The sequence below is a fragment of the Hipposideros armiger genome, unplaced genomic scaffold, assembly GCF_001890085.2.
Source record: "Hipposideros armiger isolate ML-2016 unplaced genomic scaffold, ASM189008v1 scaffold_22, whole genome shotgun sequence".
NCBI lineage: Eukaryota > Metazoa > Chordata > Mammalia > Chiroptera > Hipposideridae > Hipposideros > Hipposideros armiger.
The window spans coordinates 3,803,387-3,824,486 of NW_017731372.1; the positions used below are offsets into that span (position 1 = coordinate 3,803,387).

At 36.1% G+C, this 21,100-nt stretch overlaps 1 protein-coding gene across 1 annotated transcript in view; it reads left to right on the forward strand.

The window, feature by feature from the left end:
• Nucleotides 1–21,100, forward strand: part of PLA2G4A (phospholipase A2 group IVA) — a 141,131-nt gene that overhangs the window by 100,222 nt on the left and 19,809 nt on the right. The window contains exons 9-14 of the mRNA XM_019635430.1: nt 3,322–3,544; nt 4,492–4,606; nt 10,481–10,618; nt 10,708–10,800; nt 13,044–13,115; nt 17,695–17,937. Of these exons, the coding sequence (XP_019490975.1) occupies nt 3,322–3,544; nt 4,492–4,606; nt 10,481–10,618; nt 10,708–10,800; nt 13,044–13,115; nt 17,695–17,937 (884 nt within the window). The remainder of the gene's footprint in view (nt 1–3,321; nt 3,545–4,491; nt 4,607–10,480; nt 10,619–10,707; nt 10,801–13,043; nt 13,116–17,694; nt 17,938–21,100) is intronic.

Genomic DNA, 21,100 nt, shown 5'->3' on the forward strand with positions numbered 1-21,100 from the left:
AGACCCTTTCATTCACAAGTAACTATTTATAGAGGCCAAGTATGTCTAAGATACTTTGTTTTTGAAACTTGGTTGGTATAATTGGGAGTCATTTATTGGAAAGAGGCGAAAATTAAGGCTTAACTCTAGAATTGCAAATTGGGGTGATGTTTATGTGCTTTAGGTGGTAGTGTGTCCACAGAAGCCAGTAATAGCTTAATCCTGCCTTGGCACAACCAAGGAATTGAAGGAAGCTATTTAAGGAAAACTGTCAATTGCCTGCTACTTCATTTCTAGCTATCATAAAAGCCAAAACCCAAGTCACCACAAGGATATCATGAAAAACCTGTCCAACTCACACTAGCGAATTCTAAGGAATATAAATTCATAAAGTTGAATGAGCCTAGAGCACTAGACCAATGCCAGTGGCTGAGGTATTTAGGTCTTTCTCGCATTAGGGCTGGTTTCCTCAAGCCAGCTGCTCAATAAGAGGAGAAGAACCAAACAGAGAAAGGGGGAGAGAGAGACTCCCTGAATAGATGAGTTTACCTCAACCTTTAGGGAGCAGAAATGGACGGCAATCATTTTACAAGGAACAAAAAGAGAGAATTGGGCTGACGTCCAAACACACTTTGGCCTCTTAAAAAGATCTACCTCAGAAACTGTGGCACAGAGTTCTAGCTTTTGAACCATTTGCCCAGCCCAGAGGAAGGATTTTCTTAATCTAGATCTAATGGCTGACACTGGAAGGAAAGAAGGAAAGAGAAGAGCCTTCAGATCTTGCTGGAGGCAATCCATGGGGCAGAGGTACTTGATAGAATCATAAGCTGATTCACTTAAAGACTTGCTAAACATAGAAAGGAAGTCTTAAATAATGCAAGTGAGGTTTGAGTAATTACATCATCCTGCTGGAGAGTAGTTAGAAATGACAACTTCCTATAGCAACATAATCATATTATTTCCTTTTCACCTGCCTTTTTAAAAAAAATCGTTCTGTGGCTAAATTGATTTCTATTGACATTAAGTGTTCATTTGGTTCTTTTCCTTATTTTTACCCTGCTTTATTAAGGCAAAGATTTAATGTATCTCATTATAAAGCAAAATTGGATTGCGTACAATAAAGATAGATGTGAAAAAGAAGTAAAACTATATGTAACTAGACATTAGATTAAAAATTAATTATTTGGGAGGCACAAGACACAGATTTGGGTTTAAGCACTCTAGAATTCAAGGCAAAATCCAAACTATATAGACTTACCTAATACCGGGGGTACCAAAAAAATGTATATAAGTGGACACTTTGGCCAACGTTGCTCAAGCAGTAGTTCACCATAATCAAAAGTGTCTGGATGCTGATGGTAACCACTCTGAGCACCTCTTGTAATTGTAGAAGTCAAACGTGACTTGTATTCATCTTTAGTTATCATTATATATTGAGTATTACAATTTTAATACAGTTTTCCTTTCTTAAAATGTGTATTCATTTTTTGGCACCCTCTGTATACATTTTTAATAAGTTAAGGGCAAGCCAATGGTTCAGGGAGGTAGAAATTATTCCTGGTAGTAAGATCAGTAAAGAACCTAGTGTTCTTATAAAGAATGAAACATATCCTGAAAGTTCCGGAATTGACCAGTTAGAAGCTCAAAAGGGATGTTTTATTTTCCTATTTTTATTATGTCCTTAAATATAAACCAATGTCATTACACCACTGTGTGCCTTTATTGAAAAGTATGAGGAAGCCCAGAAAATCAGATCTTTGTTAATTTGGATGAATCATGTGGTAGACCTTGGAATAGATGAACTCTAAACAATCTAAGATGTGTTTTTTATAGATATTTGGTGATTATACCAGGCTTGACTTTAGAGTAAGTGTATTTGATTTATCTTTGTCACATGTTTGTGGGCAATGTTAGGAATCCAATTTGTGTAATAAAGATCTTTTAAGAAAAAAAAATTGCTGAACATATGTTTCATTTTAGGTCTGTCATCACTCTCCATTTGTTAACTTAGAATTATTTTTAATTTGTCTCCAAAAAGTTCTTATTCCAACATGAAATTCTAATTGAATGTGAAATGGCAATAGCTTGGTCTCTAAGAACTGAAATCTTATTTAAAAGATGTTTTTAAATGAAACCTGTTCAGGGGAGAGGACAAAATTTTAAATTCTAGTTCTTCTGTTATTGGGGAACTGTGAACATATTTACATTCAGCAATCTTCTCTTTCCTCATCTTTAAAATAGAAGAATTGAAAGCTAATGGAAGTCTTCAAGACAACAGCTTGTAAGCAATTAACCAACACAGCCCTTCAACACAGCAAAGACCTAACAGGAGTTGGTTTTCTCCTCTCCCTGAAAGGAAGATAAACCATTATGTCCGGCATTTTGATTTGAATGTCAAGGAAACAGGAGATTAAAACATATGCTCTTTTCCATTTGGTTGGATGAAGTGGAGGATCATGTGTTTCCTTCATTATTTTGTCCACTTAGTTCAACAGTTCTTGCCATACACCACACATTTGCTAGTCATTGAAGTTAAAAAGATAGACAAAGCTCTCCCTGTAGGAAGCCACAACTTAAGGGAGACACATAAGTAAACTAATAATTAATACTCAGGATGAGAGCTGCAATTCTAGGGACATTGGTTCACAGGAAGGAGGGTGGTAACTGAATGGTAATTGTCTAAATATCAAGTACCAAGTCACACAGTGATTTCTAGTATCACTGGAAGCGGCCAGATGGCTGATGGCCAAGAATCTTCACAAGAAAGCATTTACCTTAAAGACCTACTCGTCTCAAGTATTTCACCATCAGGTTTGTATGCTCAGAAATTCTGAGACTTATAGCTCACAAGGCTCGGGAGTCTGTCTAGTTACACATTTGTCAGCATCCACAATAATTCATACAGCACATTTTCCACCTGTGGGTAATCATCATCAAAAGTCAAATTATCAGACTGCTTGACTAGCTTAATATCCAGATAAGTCAATTTATTTACATGACTTAAATGTGTTGTGTCATCAGTGTCTGATAGCCTGATAGGGTACCCATTCCCGGACAATAGAAAGTGGACAGTGGGCCCAGTAGAGCGTTCTGTCCTCCAGACTGCATGGAAAGTCCAGTATATCTTCTGAGACCTCTCCTTCACTTTGCTTCCACTGTAGACCAGCTCCTTTCTGATGGATGCATTCTTTCCTTAAATAGGGTTAATATCATCAATCGGAAATTAAGTTAACCATCTCTTTCTACTATCTTTTATTTTTCTTATGACAGAGAATGCCTGCTTCCTTTGGAGACTATGTAATGTCTTTCATCTTTATGAATTATCTTTTGTTTTCTTTACAGGTACATGTCAACCTTATATTCTCACCCTGATTTTCCAGAGAAAGGGCCAGAAGAGATTAATGAAGAGCTAATGAAAAACGTTAGCCATAACCCCCTTCTACTTCTCACACCACAGAAAGTTAAAAGATATGTTGAGTCTTTATGGAAGAAGAAAAGTTCTGGACAACCTGTCACCTTTACCGATATCTTTGGGATGTTAATAGGAGAAACACTAATTCACAATGTAAGCTATAGCTCAATCTACAATCTTTTTAATACCAGTAGACCATGTATATCATAATGGTTTAAATAAAACAAAATATGAATTGTGTTGTAAAAGTCATTCGACTCAACTTATCCCATCACAATGAGCACATAGTCCCTGCCACACACAACTCTTCTATATTTCAAACTAGTGCTTACAAATTCATCCTAACTGTGTATCAGTTTACTGTGTAGGGAAGCAGTTTTGTATTCCTTTTCTTTGGAAAAAAAATTGCACATTTTAACTCTTAACTGCCCATCCCCCCAAATGGCAATCTTTTTAGATATGGAGGCAAAAACAAGTAATATTTTAATGTTAGAGGAAAAATAGAGGTTGCTTGAGAGAGTCAGGAAAGAGTGAATCACATATAACAACCTCATTTGACATATGACCATAGGGTGACATCTCATTTGAAGATAAAGCAGGGGAGATAGAGTCTGTGCCAGGAAATCTAGGCGCTCAATTATTCCAGGGCTCCATAGTTGCCAAATGGTTCTCTCCTTCAACTGTAGAAACAGTCCCTAGAGATATGGTTGTTTTTTAAAATGAAGATGATTACTTCCAGAGAGCTTACAAATTTTTTTTTTATTAAAGCCTTATTGGGGAACAGTGTTTTCCCAGGACCCATCAGCTCCAAGTCAAGTAGTTGTTTCAATCTAGTTGTGGAGGGCACAGCTCAGTGGCCCATGCGGGGATCAAACTGGCAACCTTGGTGTTATGAGCCCTGTGCTCTAACCATCTGAGCTAACTGGCCGCCCCCCAAAGAACTTACTTTTTGTTGTTTATTCAGAACCCAGGGATTTCTAGAGGTCATAAGACTTAGTTTTATTATAAAAAATTGAAATATTTCAAGTACTGTTTAAAATAGTTTTCTACCTATTCTGTCTGTAGATTTAAAACCATTTCTTTCTTTCTTCTGTGGACAGAGAATGAACACTACCTTGAGTAGTTTGCGGGAAAAAGTCAATGCTGCTCAATGCCCTTTACCTCTTTTCACCTGTCTGCACGTCAAACCCGATGTTTCAGAACTGATGTTTGCAGGTATGTGACTTCCTTTTCAGAACATTTCCTGGAAACTTTGACCTGTGGTTGCCAATGATTTTCTTTAGAGGAAGCAATTTCAGTGCCTTATTTTAATATATTCATGTAACACAAACACACTTGAAAATATAAGAAGATATTAAGCTAGATGATTTTCTGGTTATAGAGACTGTCCCATGAATTTAATTACTAATATAACTTCATTGATATTAGGGAAATAAAAAATAAATCATGAATATGATCAATAACCATTTTAACTACTCATTTCTCTGAGACTTTCAGCAAAATAGTATGCCTAGTGCTTCTAGGAAACACATATTCTTTTGCTTGCTGCTTATATTTTTATTAAATTGGGTAACATGATATATGTTTATCATTCAAAGCACTATTCTAATTTTTATAATTCAGCACCTGAAAAGCACTAGGCTATACTTGTGGCAGCTGGTGAATAAAATGCCTCGTTTTGTTTAATTTCAGATGTAAGCACTTGTTTCTTCTCTGGCTTCACTTCTCATTCTGTGCTCTAAAAATAATAGTCTCAGAGATACAGAGTAAAAACTGATGGCTGCTAGTTGGGAGGGGGTGGGGATGAGGGAGAAGGGGAGGGGATTAGAAAGTACAAATTGGTAGCCACAATATAGCCACAGGGATATGAAAGACAATTTGTGGAATATAATCCATAATGTTGTAAAGATTTTGTAGGGTGTCAGATGGGCACTTGTCTTATGAGGGAGACCACTTCATGGACGGTGTAGATGCCTGACCACTGCGCTGTACACCTGAAGCTGAAGCTGAATAATATTGAATGTCAACTATAATTTTATATGTATATAGGCAGGGGATGTGGAATACAGCGTAGGGAATAGAGTCAATGGAATTCTAACAGCTATATACGATGTCAGAGAGGTAGAAGATTGGGGGAGTGGGGGTTATCACTTTGTGAGGGGCGTAAATGTCTATTACATTTTTTACACCTGAAACTAACTAACTAACTAAATAAATAAATAAAGTATGTGATATACTTCTGGGGACCTCTGCCTATCCTGCTCTGCAGTGTGGGATAGCATTTCTGACTACGGCTGGTAAGATTCATTTTTTTTTTTTAGGAAAAATATCTCAGTGACATCAGTTGCACCATGAGCTTAAAAACGCATCACGAATGGCATGCAGTTAACAAATTTATATTCAGAATCCTTTTGCAGTTTTACCAAGTCTCACTTTTTTTCTCAACTGACTACTCTCAGGCAAGAATTTTGAATAGTTTGTAAAACGCAGCGTGCCTGGAATTTACTTATTCAGGAAGTGTTTATCAATTATATTGACAGCCCAGGGAGGGAGAGGTTTTTAACTCTGCTTTACGAAAGAAAAACACAAGACCTCAGAAAGATTAAATGACGTACATATTGCCAAATAGAAAGTAAGTAGCAGGGCTGAGAAATGGTCTCAAAAATTCTTTGTTCTTTTTATAATAATAAAAACTGGCTTCTTTGATTACTGACCACTTGAATGTAATAGTCCACAGTCCATTGTTCCTCTTCTGTAAAATGTTATAATCTGTTTGGAAAATTTGCAATAATTATTAAAGAGGACATGAGAAAGAACAGAATGTTACTATGCACTTCCCTTGACCAAGTTACGTGACATCTTTTCGCCTCAGGTTCCTCATCTGTTAAATAAGGATGAGATGCTTCTCATAGCGTTTTGCTAAATAAATGAGATTGGCAGGCCCAGATTAGGTTTCAGTAAGTCTTAGCAAGTTACAGTGTTCTATGAAAGCTGTCTGAGAAAAGTCAGAGGCCTGGATCTTCAAAATGAATAAGATTTGTACATGCCTGATTCGGGCCATCTGTGTAACTGTGATGTTGCTACTGAGATGAGCGATGCACCAGGAGCCTTCATTTTTAAGCTTCTGTGATAAGGAGCGTCAAGCTTTCAACAGAGCTGGACAAACCCATCAAATGTTAGTTATGTGGATCTTGTACCCAGATAAGACATTCAAAGAAACATGGTATGAAGATTCAAGTAGCTTGAGTTATGGAGGAAAAAAAAGGAGGGAGATATGCATGTACTTTATGCCTTTGAAATTTACTTAGATTAAAATACATATTCAAAGGCAAAAGTTGAAATATTTGACATATTTTTAAAAGGCAAAGAACCATACTAACTTATAGAAGTTTTGTCAACTTTACTTCGATAATATCAGAGAATATTTTTCTTCCCTTGTAGAATAATTTTAAACATTTTCCCCTTTTGAAGATATTAGACAAATAAACATTAGTTATTTAATGTTCAATATTAACTGTTCAATATTTTTGACGCCTCCACTTCACTACATTGCTGATAGGATTTCAAACTTTCATTTAAAAGTTTCCATTTTTCAGTAAATTGCATTTACTGAACACAACTTATGGATTCACCATCACATTAAGTTCTTTGACAAACATTAAAGGAGTAAAACTATAGTACTCTTCCTCAAGAAAGTTATAATCCTATTAACAAGACAAAAATAAAATATGAAAAATTAATGAGCTGTGCACGTAGAATATTACTGTCTAAGTGTGTAAAACTGGCATAAGTGTAAGATATCAAAGATATTTAGTACAGTCATAAAAAAGACCCGTGAGGGTGATGGAGCATGGATTCAGGTTGAACTTGGAAATATCTATCAAGCGGAAGTAAAAGTCATCTTTGTGTAAAACAGTATGAGAAAATGTGCAGAAGGGAAGCCAAAGGTATGCTTTGGAGAGCAGTAAAAAAAAAAATAAAACACTAGGGCCGGCCGAGTGGCTCAGTTGGTTAAGAGCTCGCTCAAGAGTGCAAGTTCTGAGCAACAGTGGTTCGATGCCCGGGCTGAGCTGAGCTGCCGAGCTGTTGGCAGGGATGGCTCAGTTAAAACACACACACACACACACACACACACACACACACACACACACACACACATTAGCCGTGGTATGAACTGGTGAAGAGTAGGTGGTATATTTGGGAAAACCATTAGTGCCAAGCTATAGAAAGGTTTGAATTCCAGACAGAAATGTTTTTATTCAATTCTGATGATAATGGGAAATAGTTAATGCTTTGGGGAAGGGTGATACAATGATTTAAGCAGCGTTTTTTGGTGAGTCAAAGGAAAGAAACTGGAAGCAGCGATTTCACTGTGTTTTTGTGATCAGGTCCTGGAACTAGGGAGATACTGATAAAGAAATAGAGGAGAAGATATTACAAAAAGTTAAAGGTTACTGGTAAAATGTGCTGATGATTCAATATAAATGGTTATAGTTAAAAGAATTTTTTTTTCCCTCGGGGTTGTGATACGTCGTTTAAAGGAAACAGGTAGCTATACTGGGAGAAGTGAGGGATTCCTTTCCAGGCAAGTATAGTGGGACATGATGAAACATGGAAAGGGCAACAGGAAATTGGAAATGGGTATGGAAGCGCAGGAGAGAGGCTCAAGTTTGAAATTACGCATCAACAACAACGGAATAAGAGTCAGATGCTACCATGGTGAGCTCTTCAATAAGGATTAGACAGCAAATCTTACCTCTTGAGAATGTCTGTAATTATTGTGTGCACAAGCCACAGCATTAATAAAGAAAAGATCGCTAGAGAAGTAGGAACCAGGATTTTATTATGTTTCAGCACCCAAGATAGTGGTGTGAAATTTAGAGATAGGAAATTACTCCCAGTAGTATAGAAATTTTCCCAGCAGCCTCCAATTCATCACTAGTCATGTCTCACTAACTCCATGTAAATCACCATAAAATACAGCATTTTCTGATGAAAGGTATATGTGCCACTGGCTTTGATTTAAAATGAACTATAAATGTGTTTTCATCACCTCCTTCATGAAACTAGAATGTTCTGAGATGCCACTGAAGAAACGATAAATATACATCCTCAATTCCTTTTCTAAAACTTTGGGGACAGATGTGTTGGAATTCAAAATATTTTAGATTTCAAAGTTAAAAAAAAATACATAGATTGTATATTATCTAATACCCCCACTGGAAAAAAAAAAGCAATCTAAGCTTCTAAGCAGATGACACTATACATTATACCATAGTGATGGAAAATACATTCAAATAGAGTGATTTCTTCAGTAGAATGTATCAATATTATAATTGAGTGGGATAAATAAAAATTACACCTCACATCATTTCAAGACTGGTTTTTCTGCTAAATGAATTCAGGTCAGGTTTTACCACCAAATGAATAGCAAAAAAAATCTTGTGGATTTTGGAGCTACTTAGATTTGGGATTGTTGGGTAAGGCATATAGACATGTTATAATTTCAGAAAGGGAGAAACTGAAGAAAGTAAAAATAAAGAAGGGCAGAGGGCTATTGGAGGGCAGAGGAGTGGATGGTGGTGGGACTTTATGGAGGATGGGCCACAAAGACCTTGAACTACAGGTTAAGAAGCAGCAGCCTTATACTAGCAGAAGGGAATAGCAAGCATGAAGGCATCAGGGTAGGGATGAGCTTAGCCTCTGGAAGGAACATTAAGAAGGCTCATGTGGCTGAAGTGGAATAAGCAAGACAAAATATGATGGGGGATTGGTTAGGGCATGTGGGCAGGCAGTGAGCGTGAGCCAGACCATCACGAAGCCTTGTCAGCCATGCCTTTATTTTCAGTGTAATGGAAAGCCATTTGAAAGCTTTCAGCTGGCATTAGTGCGCTGTGACTTGTTTTTAAAAACTCATCCTGGCTGCTGGGTATCAAAAAGATACCAGGGGAACAGAGAAGGGACATTTTAGAAGGCTGTTATGGAGATCCAGGGGAGAGAACATGGTAGCTTGTACCAATACGGTCAAATGGATACAAATGGATAAGTAGTCAGTTTTTAAATAGATCTGATGATAGAGCCTACAGAACTTGATATGTGTGTGTGAAATAGAAGGGAAAGAGAACTATCAAGGATAATTCTAAAGTGTAAACAGCGATATGAATATATGAAAAGTAGTACCATTTACCAAGAAGGGGAAGACGGAGAGAGTAACAAGTATAGGAAGTGAGAGTCAGAAACCTGGAATTCATTTTGGATACATTAAGATTCAGATAAATATTAGATATATTATAGCCGTGGACTACATGCAACATAATAGTGGCTACCTGAGGGATTTACTGAGGGATTAAAATGTGCTATGCCCTCCTCAAAGCTCTTACCATTTCTTAATGCATTAGCCCCTTACAGTGATTCTACAAACTAGCTATTGATTTTATTCACATTTTATAGATTAAGGAACTAAGACACAGAGAACACAAGTAATCAACCCAAGGTTGCACAGTTAGTAAGCAGCAGAATGGGATTTAGACCGAGGCCTCTGGCTCCACAGCTTCTGCTCTTAGAAAGCACACTCTACTGACCCTATTGCCATGGATTTCTTAAGATATTCAGCATGAAAACTTGGCATTGTAATCTTGTGAATTAGAAGAACGGCTAACAAGCAAAGTTGAGGCAAGATGAAGAAAAGGTAAATGTTAGAAACACGTTCTTCTATTTTGATAGTCTGCCTGCTTTGTCAGAATGAGTTTAACTTCTATGACCTTCATGGATTTTAAATCTGAGTCAACAGTTTCCAGTTTTCCATTCTTTAAGATTGATTTACAAAAGATGCCTGAGTTTTTAAATGCAAAAAGGTATTTCATTTGTGCATATTAGAAGGGATCCTTTTGTGTTCTCATCTTATTCATCTATAAGCTGATTTCACCCCAACTTCTCTACAACGCCATATACATAATAGGCATGTGGTTAATTTAAATTTTTAAAAATAAATGAATGAGAATAATTATGGCATTGTTGAAGTGATCTTTAACAGTATATCTCTGTAGTATTTCCTATTAGTGGATTGAATTTTTTTTTTAATGCTTTCAGATTGGGTTGAATTTAGTCCATATGAGATCGGCATGGCTAAATATGGTACCTTCATGACTCCTGACTTATTTGGAAGCAAATTTTTTATGGGAAAAGTTGTGAAGAAATATGAAGAAAACCCCTTGCATTTCTTAATGGGTAAGTGATGCACAATCTTCCATTAGTTTGTCTGACTGTTTTAAGGCTTGGTGCATTCTAAGTTATTCTCTGGTTTTGCTTTATTTTAGGTGTCTGGGGCAGTGCCTTTTCTATATTGTTCAACAGAGTCTTGGGAGTTTCCAGCTCACAGAATAAAGGTTCCACAATGGAGGAAGAATTAGGTATTGTGAAAACATGCTTACATTGATAATAAGTATGCAACACTGATAAATTTCATTAACATGTATAGAGAAAATTAAATCATCTTAAAAATTGTAATTGTCCTAAAGTTATCAATAACTTGGTTGAGTCCACCAAAATATTTCCTGGGGATTAATATGTACATTACTTCTTAACTACATTGTCTTAAAGGCAATTACAAGGCAAAGTTATATTTGCTGAAATACTCTGACTTCATTTATTTTAACGAACATTATGATCCAGGTATAGAGCTCTCGACTCTAATTTTGTGGAAATAACTAAGTCTTTTCTAAATTATGTGAAGATTTTAGAAAAAAAAAATAGAAAAGAATAAAAGTGCCACATGCAATGCGGCTTGCTTCTCTGTTGAATGATCCAGATAAACCTAGGGTTTGTTATTTTTTCCTCCTAAGGCAGGAAGAAAATAGAACTGAAATAACATTTGAAGGTGGGTGAGACAATGGCTGAAGGCCTAGGAAAAAGAGAATGTTTATACTAAATATTCTTGAGAATATTCTTTGTTGTGAAACCTCTCCTTTAAGACCAATGGTTTGGCAGTTTATTTACTTATTCTGAGTGTCAGTCTTCGGAGGAATATTGTGAACTTGAGAACCTGGGTCAGCAGGATGTGTGTTATCTCAGATTAGGGAAGGGTTTCCAGAAATGAGACCAGAGGGGAATCTGAAGACTCCTGGTGATTCTTTCATCTGTTGGCCAACTAGAGTCTACCTCTTAAAGGGGTGTTCAGAGGTGGTTTTGTCCACCCTCTTTTCCGAAGAAAGATTTTAAGGTAAATTTGGCCCACAATCAGATAACTCTGCATGAGGTTTTTTTACATTCTCAAAGAGTTTTGAATGTGAGCAATCTAAGCTTTTGAGCAGATGGCGCTATACATTATACTATAGTGATGGAAAATACATTCAGAATGTTTAGCTATTTATAGCATAAAAAGTTCCTGATGAAGAAAGTGCTGTGGTGAACCACCTTCTTAAATAAGAGTATCAAATATGACCCCCAATAATGCTTAACAAAAGAAAATGTGTCCTGCTAGAAACACACCTAATGTGTACGACGCCTGGGGTGGACCATTTCTTAACATGCCCCCTTCTGTACACAACAAAATGACTTTCTGTAACAGTCATGAAATGAAATGAATAACATTAGCCCGTGAACATTTTCTTTTATTGAATTTCATATGTGTAATTATGCCAATGAAATGACATCGAAAAATTACAAAAGTCAACCTATTGCCTCAAGCATTTATTCAACCTCTCATCATATAATATTGATCATTTACGTACATGACATTTGTGTAGGTATAATGAACATACATAGAGTAGTTTGGGGAGACCAAAAGTTATGGCTGTATTTGTCTGAGTTTAAAGCCCCAAAATGATCCCATCACTGTAAATAAAAAATTTGGAGTCAGTTTCTTAAAATTAAAACAAAATCTATTGACTAATAGAAGAAAACAAGTCACTTGCAGAAAGTGGTTTTATATGTATCCAAAAGAAGTTTGATTTTCCTATAAATGATGATTTATAAGAATGATCTGTGTACTCCATAATTTAGGTATTTTTACTTGAAAAAAAGATGACTAGTTTTTATGCTAGATTTTACACCTGTCATGATTTTAAAAATTTATGGCCTCTATTTTAGTGTTTATAACTGCTCTCTTAATGTGTTCTGTGGTAGTAAAAATTTTTGACACCAAAAGGAATATTTCAACAGATGGTTTTCAGTATTATTGAAAATTAGAAGATACCTTATATTAGTAGCTTTCGTTTATTTTGATGAAACTGCTCTGTAGTCCCCTTGTATGTTTTGGTTTTACCCTGCATTTACCTTTATAAACACCACTTAAACATATTTAATCAAAGAAAAATATACTTTTTTGGTATGACAAGGAGCTTCGTGTAATCAAGTTATTCTTCCTGTCAGATTAAGATAAACAAAAATTCTTCCCTTTAAATCACAAAAGGGTAAAATTCTTCCCTTTAAATTGTAAACTAGATTTTCAGGTCCTGGGAAATTTTGTTTTTCAATGAGAAATTTGAAACTACTAGTAAATCTAGTAAGTTTAGATTTACTAAATTGATCTAAATTTACGTTAGTAAATCTAGGAGATCTCACCCTGGTTTTGCAGAGATTACTTTCTTATAGTAAATTTACTTGTGAGTCTTGACACCTGAGATCCTTCCATTGTCTTGTTTTCTTTCCACAGAAAATATTACAGCAAAGCATATTGTGAGTAATGATAGCTCGGACAGCGATGATGAATCCCAGGGACCCAAAGGTAAGAGAGCTGGAGCCGTCGGTGGCAGAAGTCCATTGGGGAAGGGTTACGAGTGTTCCCTCTGATTCCTTCACTCAAGATGGTCATGGTGATCTCTGCTTATGGCATTGAGTAACAGAATTGTAACTCTCAATTCAGAGAGAGAATCGGTGCTGTATATATGATAAAATATGCAACACATGAATACCCCTTATTTCTTTTCATTTTAATACCGCAAAAGTATTATCAGTTGAATAAATGGAGAGCAAATTGACATCGTAGAAATACCCAATTGTGTTTTAAGTCTGATTAGAGCACTGGACTTTCAGCATGGAAATTGTGATTTGAAGCATTTTTACATACTTTAAAAAATTAAAATTTTATCTTCAAAAATTTTATTGTTAAGTAACATGTGAAAAGTTATACTCTCACTCCATTTCTGAGCCTTCTCTCATTGCTGATATTCCATCTCTTAGGTAGGGAGCAGTGATGAAGTGGGGTGGAATCGTGGAGAATCTTTTGTTACATATATTATTTTGTAGTATAAATGAGTTCCTTTACATGTTGACAAGGCAGCTTTCAGCTTGGTGTGGATCAGGATAGTCAGTGATGAAGTCGGGGCAGGGATAAAGCAAGGGTCAGGCATATTTGTTGCAAATGTGGTAAAATGGAGTGATTTTACATTTAGACAGTGTTTTGACACCGCCATTTGTGCAAACGTTTCCCAAAGTACAAAAACAAAACACAACAAACACACAAAAATCAAAGAGATTTTATAACAACCGAGTCAACACGTTTTATCACAGTTTGCATACAAATTTTAGAAGATACCAAGTACTATACTTTCTTGACCAAAAATCCACGAATCCCACAGCCATGGTAATATACTAGAAGAGCCTGTTTTATTCTTGTTGAATGAGTACTAAAATTAAAATCCTCTTTTCATGGCAGGGCTGTTACTGCCTCATAAGATGAGTCTGTAAATTAGAGGTGCCTTCTCTGGGAAATCAGTTACATAGGTCCACAGCTGGTTAGCATGCAGCTTCTTGTAAAAATGTTAAAAGGGACCCTTCCTTGGGCAGACGAAGCTGTCCATCAGGCACAAGGTGTGGCCAGTGGTGCCCAATCTGGACTTTAGACCCTATTTGCCTGCTGTCCTGCTGCCTTATGCAACCAATAATTTTCCTAATTACACATTGCATAGCCCAAATCATTAGGGAGGCACCCCGGAAGCACACTGCCCTGAAAGGAACTAAGTCTAAATTCTGGCTCCTTCATATTTTTGGATTTATTTTTTTTTAGTTGTTCTGGCCCTTTTTTAAAAAAAATAAATTTTGAATTTCCTTTTAATGAAGGGAGCTAGCCAGTACAAAAGGGGTAGACAGCATATGCCTAGCATTTCTAGAATGATTTATGTATTGATGTAGGGACTATCAAGCAGGTGTAATGATGGTTTGGCACTTATTAAGTAAATCGCAACAGAGGACCAGTACATTTGATGATCTCTGCAGTGCTATCGGGTTACCTTAAAGCTGAGACTTTCAAGGACCCTTTGAATATGGCTGCTTTGGTTTTAGTACCAGCCTAGATTGGTGAATAATATTTAGGAGGTTTTCAAGGATTTCTTACTAGCTGTTAATATTCTTTTTTTTCCCTTTTAAATAGACTGTATTTTTTAGAGTAGCTTTAGATTCACAGCAAAACTCAGCAAAAAGTACAGAGCGTTTCTATATATCGCCTGCACCCCCTACACACACACACACACACACACACACACACACACACACAGAGGTTCCCCACTATCAACATTGTAGACCAGTGTGGTACATTTGTTACAATCAATGATTCTACATTAACACATCATTATTACCCAAAGTCTAAACATTAGGGTTCACTCTTGGTATTGTATATCCTATACATTTTCAAAAATGTATAATGACATGTATCCACCATTATAGTATCATACAGAGTAGTTTCACTGCCCTAAAAGTCCTCTATGCTCTATCTATTCATCTCAGCCCTCTACCCCCAACCCGTGGCAACCACTGATCCTTTCCCAGTCCCATAGTTTTGTCTTTTCCAGAATGTCATATAGTTGGCACCATACAGTATGTAGTCTTTTCAGATTAACTTCTTTCACTTATTAACATGCATTAAAGGTTTCCTCATGTCTTTTTGTGGCTTGATAGCTCTTTTTTTTTTTTTAATAATAGTACATTGTCTGGGTTTGTCATAGTTTATTTATCCAGTTACCTACTGAAGAATACCTTGGTTGTTTCCATGTTTTGGCATTTATGAATAAAGTTGCTGTAAACATGCATGTTCAGATTTTTGTGTGCATATAAGTTTTCAACTTCTTTGGGTAAAAGCCAAGAAGTATAATTGCTGGATCATATGATAAGAGTAAAATTTAGTTTTGTAAGAAACTTTCAAACTCTCTTCCAAAGTGGCTGTACCATTGTGCATTCCCACCAACAATGTATGAGTGTTTGTTTCTCAACATCCTCACCAGCATTTGGTGGTGTCAGTGTTTGGGATTTTGGCATTTTCAAAAGGTAATGTGGTGTTATCGCATTGTTGTTTTAATTTTCACGTCCCTGATGACGTATGAGGTGGAGCATTTCTTCATAGTCTTACTTTCGATCTGTATATTTTCTTTGGTGAGATGCCTGTTAAGGTCTTTTCCTGTTTCTTTTTTTTTTAATTGGGATCTTTGTTTTCTTATTGTTGAGTTTTAAGAATTCTTTGGACATTTTGGATAACAGTCCTTTATCAGACATGTCCTTTACAAATATTTTCTCCCAGTCAATGGCTTGTCTTTTCAATCTCCTGAGGCTCCTCCATTTTTAGTCAGATGATTTGGGGCAAGATCTTTAATCATTTTCAACTTTAGTTTCTTCAAATCTATACTGGCATCATTTTACCTACTTTCACAAAATTGTTGTAATCATCGAATTAGCAAATACATATAAAGGGCTTTAAGTTGGAAAAGGCTATGAAAATAGAAATTTTCTATTAGTTTTATAGCTAATAAGCAATAGATATCATTTACCTGTTGACTGCTGGGTTTGTTCCACAAAGGGTGCCATTTACAAATGTATCATAGGGCAAAGAGATCTTCTCCTATTACAGAAGTGGGGTTTATTTATAAATATGATGATGATGATGGTGATGATGGTGATGATGATGGGGCCGCTGCTCCAAATATTTGGATAATAATTGAATATCTTATTCACAGCCTGTGTAACTGGGGATATAAGTCATTAACCTTAAAGCCTGATTTGTTCAAGCGAAAGATTTTCTTTGTCATAGTTGGTATTAAAAAAGTGTGGGAGTAGATAAGAATATAGTTTCGTGTGTGTGTGTGAATATGTAGTCATCTGGATTTGTTCCTGAAAGAAAGATCACCGATTTACTCAGTTAAGCTTGTCTTTGTGGATATTTATACGGTTTTATGTGTGTTTAGTTAACATTTATTGGAAATTATGCAGTTTGAACATAGATGCTCTTTTCTCTCAACACACACACACACACACACACACACACACACACAAGTTTTATATTTATTTATAGAGAGAATTTCCAGAAATCTGAACAGAAGTGATTTAGGCAGGTGGGATCACATCCTACTATATAGTATTCTCAGATTTGGGTTATAAGTGGATAATATTGACAATGATAATTATGACTCTACTGCTGCTACTGTAACTGTGACTATTCCTGCTACTTAACTAGTGTTTATTAAAAATTTAATATGGGCCAGGCACTTTCCTAAGAAATTTCCATAAGTGCCCTAACTCAGGTAATCCTCACAACAACCCTATGAAGTTTACTGACTAGGAAATGAAAGCTGAGAAGGGTTAACTAGTAATCAGGGGAGAGAGGATTAGAATCCAGGCAGCCTGACTGGAGCCAAAACTCTAAATAATTGCACAACATAGCTTCTGCGTAGTAGTGATGTGTGCATAGATTTTTAAGGAAAAAGTCATTTTAAACAGCTTCTTTGGAAAGGTTGCTAAATTTTAAAACATTTTAAAGCATGTGTTTAAATGATAGGGTTTTAAACCCCAAACTTTATAAGCAGGGATGAAATGACAGTTCCTAGGGTATTTACTGAGCAAGAAATACATGTTGAATTCTTCAGTTGTCTGTTCTGAGTTTGCATAATTTCTGGAAGTTTCCTACACAGGACAGGGGAGGAAACTTAAGAAATGAAGAGGGTAGAATTACATACTGTGGATTTTCCCTGTGTGGCTGCATGTGTGTTTGTATGTGTGTGTGTAGAACGGGCAAAGGAAAGAAAGAACTGGGGGAGGGGAGAAAGGGGAAAATAAAAGTTTGCCTGGAAATCTAGGAATTGACCAAGTGACACTGTCAAGAATACAACCTTTAGACGACCCATAGGTAAAGGGTGAAGTAAGAACAGTTTAAGGACAAAAATGACTCACTGAAATATTTCCTATATTCATTTATGCAAATAAACATTTCTTAAATCAAAAGCCATAATTTGAACGGTTAATTTGAACATTCAATTTCCCAAAGAAGGTCATTTTTTAAATAAAATATGGAATCTGTATAATAACCTTTTCTTTTGCCTTAGGCACCGAAAATGAAGATGCTGAAAGGGAATATCAAAATGATAATCAAGCAAGTTGGGTCCACCGTATGATAATGGCCTTCATGAGTGATTCAACTTTATTCAATACCAGAGAAGGACGTGCTGGGAAGGTGCACAACTTCATGTTAGGTTTGAATCTCAATACATCCTATCCACTGTCTCCTTTTAGAGACTTTGCCACACAGGAATCCCTGGATGAAGACGAATTGGACACCGCTGTGGCAGGTCAGTACACAAAATAGACCCATGGAAGCTAATTCAGGAGATCTTTAGTCCTTCTCTGGGAGAAAGATTTTTAGTTATTATTAATTCTTATTCATTTATGCTCCATTACAAAAACATGAATTTAATATGAGAAGGGTTTCAAATTACTGCCTTTGGGGGGAAAAAATTACATTGGACAGGAAGTGACAATCATATCCACATAAAAAGTTTTCATTGAAACATTGAGCAGGACCTTATATCCTCTCTGTATTCATCAAGTTTCACTCACAGAAAACAGGAACCCTGCTCCCTTGTTTAACTGAGACGGGCTTGAATTAGGTGTTTACAAAATTGTTCCAAGCCTTGGAAGAGCAGGCTTCAGGCTGAGCTTCCAGAAATGATTTCAAAACCACTTCAGAATCACTCTCACAAACGCCCCCACAACTGTGCTTGGCAGTAGGAATAGCAGAGACATAGCTCTGCCTCATTTCCTCCTTCAAGTCTCCCGTGGGTGTTTCTCCTTGGCAAAGAACAGGTCTTGGGAGAACTGGCCTCAGCGCTGTAAGAGAGTCAGGTAGCCATGGTTCTTAGCCTGACCCTCTACTGCAGGGCAGTGACGTGACATGTGCAACGTCTGCCGTGTCCATCGGGCTGTTGAGTCTGACCCCCTAGTCCTCAGAAACGTTAGTTAACTTTCTTAAGGCCACTAGTAAGAACTCATTCACTTTCAGGTTTGTCACTCAGCCAAATTCCACAGAAGAGTTCCCATGTTCTTCAGCTCATGCATGTTTCAAATTAAAAGTTAAATTTACCTTGGTGACTCATCAAGACATAATAATCTTTCTCGTAATGATCTTGTCATTGAAATTTTTTCTACTTCATCACACCATCGTTTTTCCTTAACTGTCCAAATGTGTATTTCTCAGTCATTTCTGTCCAAGAGCACTGACAGGATGCTATAAAAACTTAAATGGATTTTTTACTGCTCTTTGTTTAAGCATCATACCTATACAACATTGGTGAAAATTAGGACATGGCTTTAGATTTTGGTTGTTTTGTTAGTGTTATTTCTATGCGTTGCCTGAGCTTAAAGGGAGATTGCAAAAGTAAAAGTTACCCCTGTTATTTAAACAAGATGAGTGGAAACTCACTGTACCTTGCGTTACGTTTATAGCATCCAAGTCTAGAATATGGGGTTGTGTCTGGTATATACCTTCAATCCAAACCCTTCCATATGAACTATAATGAATGTCTATTTGTGATAAAGTCAATGTCTCTTTTTAAATTCATCCAAAATTTAAAAGAAAAAAAACTCAGCCTTACCTTCAGTGACATTGTTTTTCTCATGTTGTGGCACGGGATTATACTTATTTCCATCACAATACCAATTAAAAGTGTCTTTTTTAGAAACATAGGCTTTGCGGATGAATGATGATGGGCTTTTAAAAAAAAAACAACTTAGCCTCCTAGAGCATTTAGAGCTAAAAAGTATCTTCAGTTGTATTACTCTCTAGAAAAGGAAGATCACAGAAGATCATTATCATCTTTGCCAGAAATTACTCAGCTGAGCTACAGTTGAGACAGTCCTCCCTGCATTGCTCAGAAACCTTTCCTTTCTGCTACACCCCCTCCCTCCTAGTCCTTAGTTTTATGAGTCATTCCCTTGCTAATGTAAAAATGGAAGTTTCCTTTGTGTGCGCTCTGTTATAGCTGTTTTACTTTATTTGATCACATCACTCAGCATAGCTTTTTCTGTGGTTTGCACAGCATGCATTCTCCACATTTTAACAACTTCCTGGAGTTTTTCAATATTTTACATAAATTTGGAAGTGTTAGGGTTGCTAGATAAAATGCAACATTTCCAGTGAAATCTGAATTTCAAATTTGTTGAGATTTTTGAAATGTTGTAACCTAAATTTTTTTAAATTAACGATTTTTAGAAAGAACTTTAAATTTTACTTTTTAGTGTGTATCTCATTAAAATTCAATTTCATTTACTTTGTATTTATCCAATTGAAAAAAAATTGTATATGGCACATTGATTTTAATAAAAAAATCCAGTTTGGTCAGTGTTGAGTTTATCCAGGTTTATGATTTACAGACCAACATTGCTAAAAATGACTTCGTTTTAGATTGAATTTACTAGATTGATAAGTGCTTTTTCAGATCATGCTCTTAGTAAGCTAAACCCTGTTTATCTCCCTATTGTTATTTCCAAGTTTTAGGATGATGATGTGTGTAGAATGAAAAGTTAAAAGGTTCATCAGAAACTGTGATCATCTTGGTTCACAAAGTCTTTATTGAAATTCCCATTATACAGTTTAAACACCATAATTTAAATACAACATTAAATAAGATTATTTCTCTTTTATTTTTGTGTCCCATGTAAAAAGAGAATTGAGATTTTTAACTATTCTAGATATTATGTTGGGACAATCTTACATTTTAGTTTACCTTATGATGATGTTGTTTATACCAATTAAAATATGAGCATCTTAGAATTAAAACAACCTCTCAACCTAAATGAGAAAAAATTAGTGCACTATTTTTGTGCCTCTTTCTACACCTTGCAGACAAATCTTTTGAAAACAAGAGAAATTCCCCTCCTTTGTTTACTTCAGAATAGTTCTCTACCTGTAGAAGCTAATTTTGGAGAAGCTGTCCATTAATTACATGACTTCTTTCCTGTTTTCTTTTGTGTTTATGCTCTTCCCTGAGACACACACCATCTGGAATAAGGAATGGAAACACAAGTTCATTTAGGCCAGAGTTCAAAACACAAACATCCAAATATTTGTGCATCGTAAATTGAATCTGTGTGATGTATTTATAAAATGACCTATCACAAACATCCACAGCTGAACTGCTTTAAGGAAACGGTCACAATTACAAAACATATCATGTTTCCATACCTATCAAAAAAACAGATTAACTCATGTACAGGTTTGTGAACCATGTATCTGAAAGATAGTCTTGCATAATGGTATTTTCAAACTCGATGACATTTCAGTCGATGTCGTACAATAAATCGGGTTCAAGTTCAACTACATTTGGAAAAACTAACAACTCCATCCCCCTCTTCAAAATGTAATGAGATACTCGTGAGTTTGAGAAGTCCTACTTCAAGGTGTCTCAAGTATAGTACTTTAAAAGTAAACTGGCTTATATTGGAATCCTGGCTGGG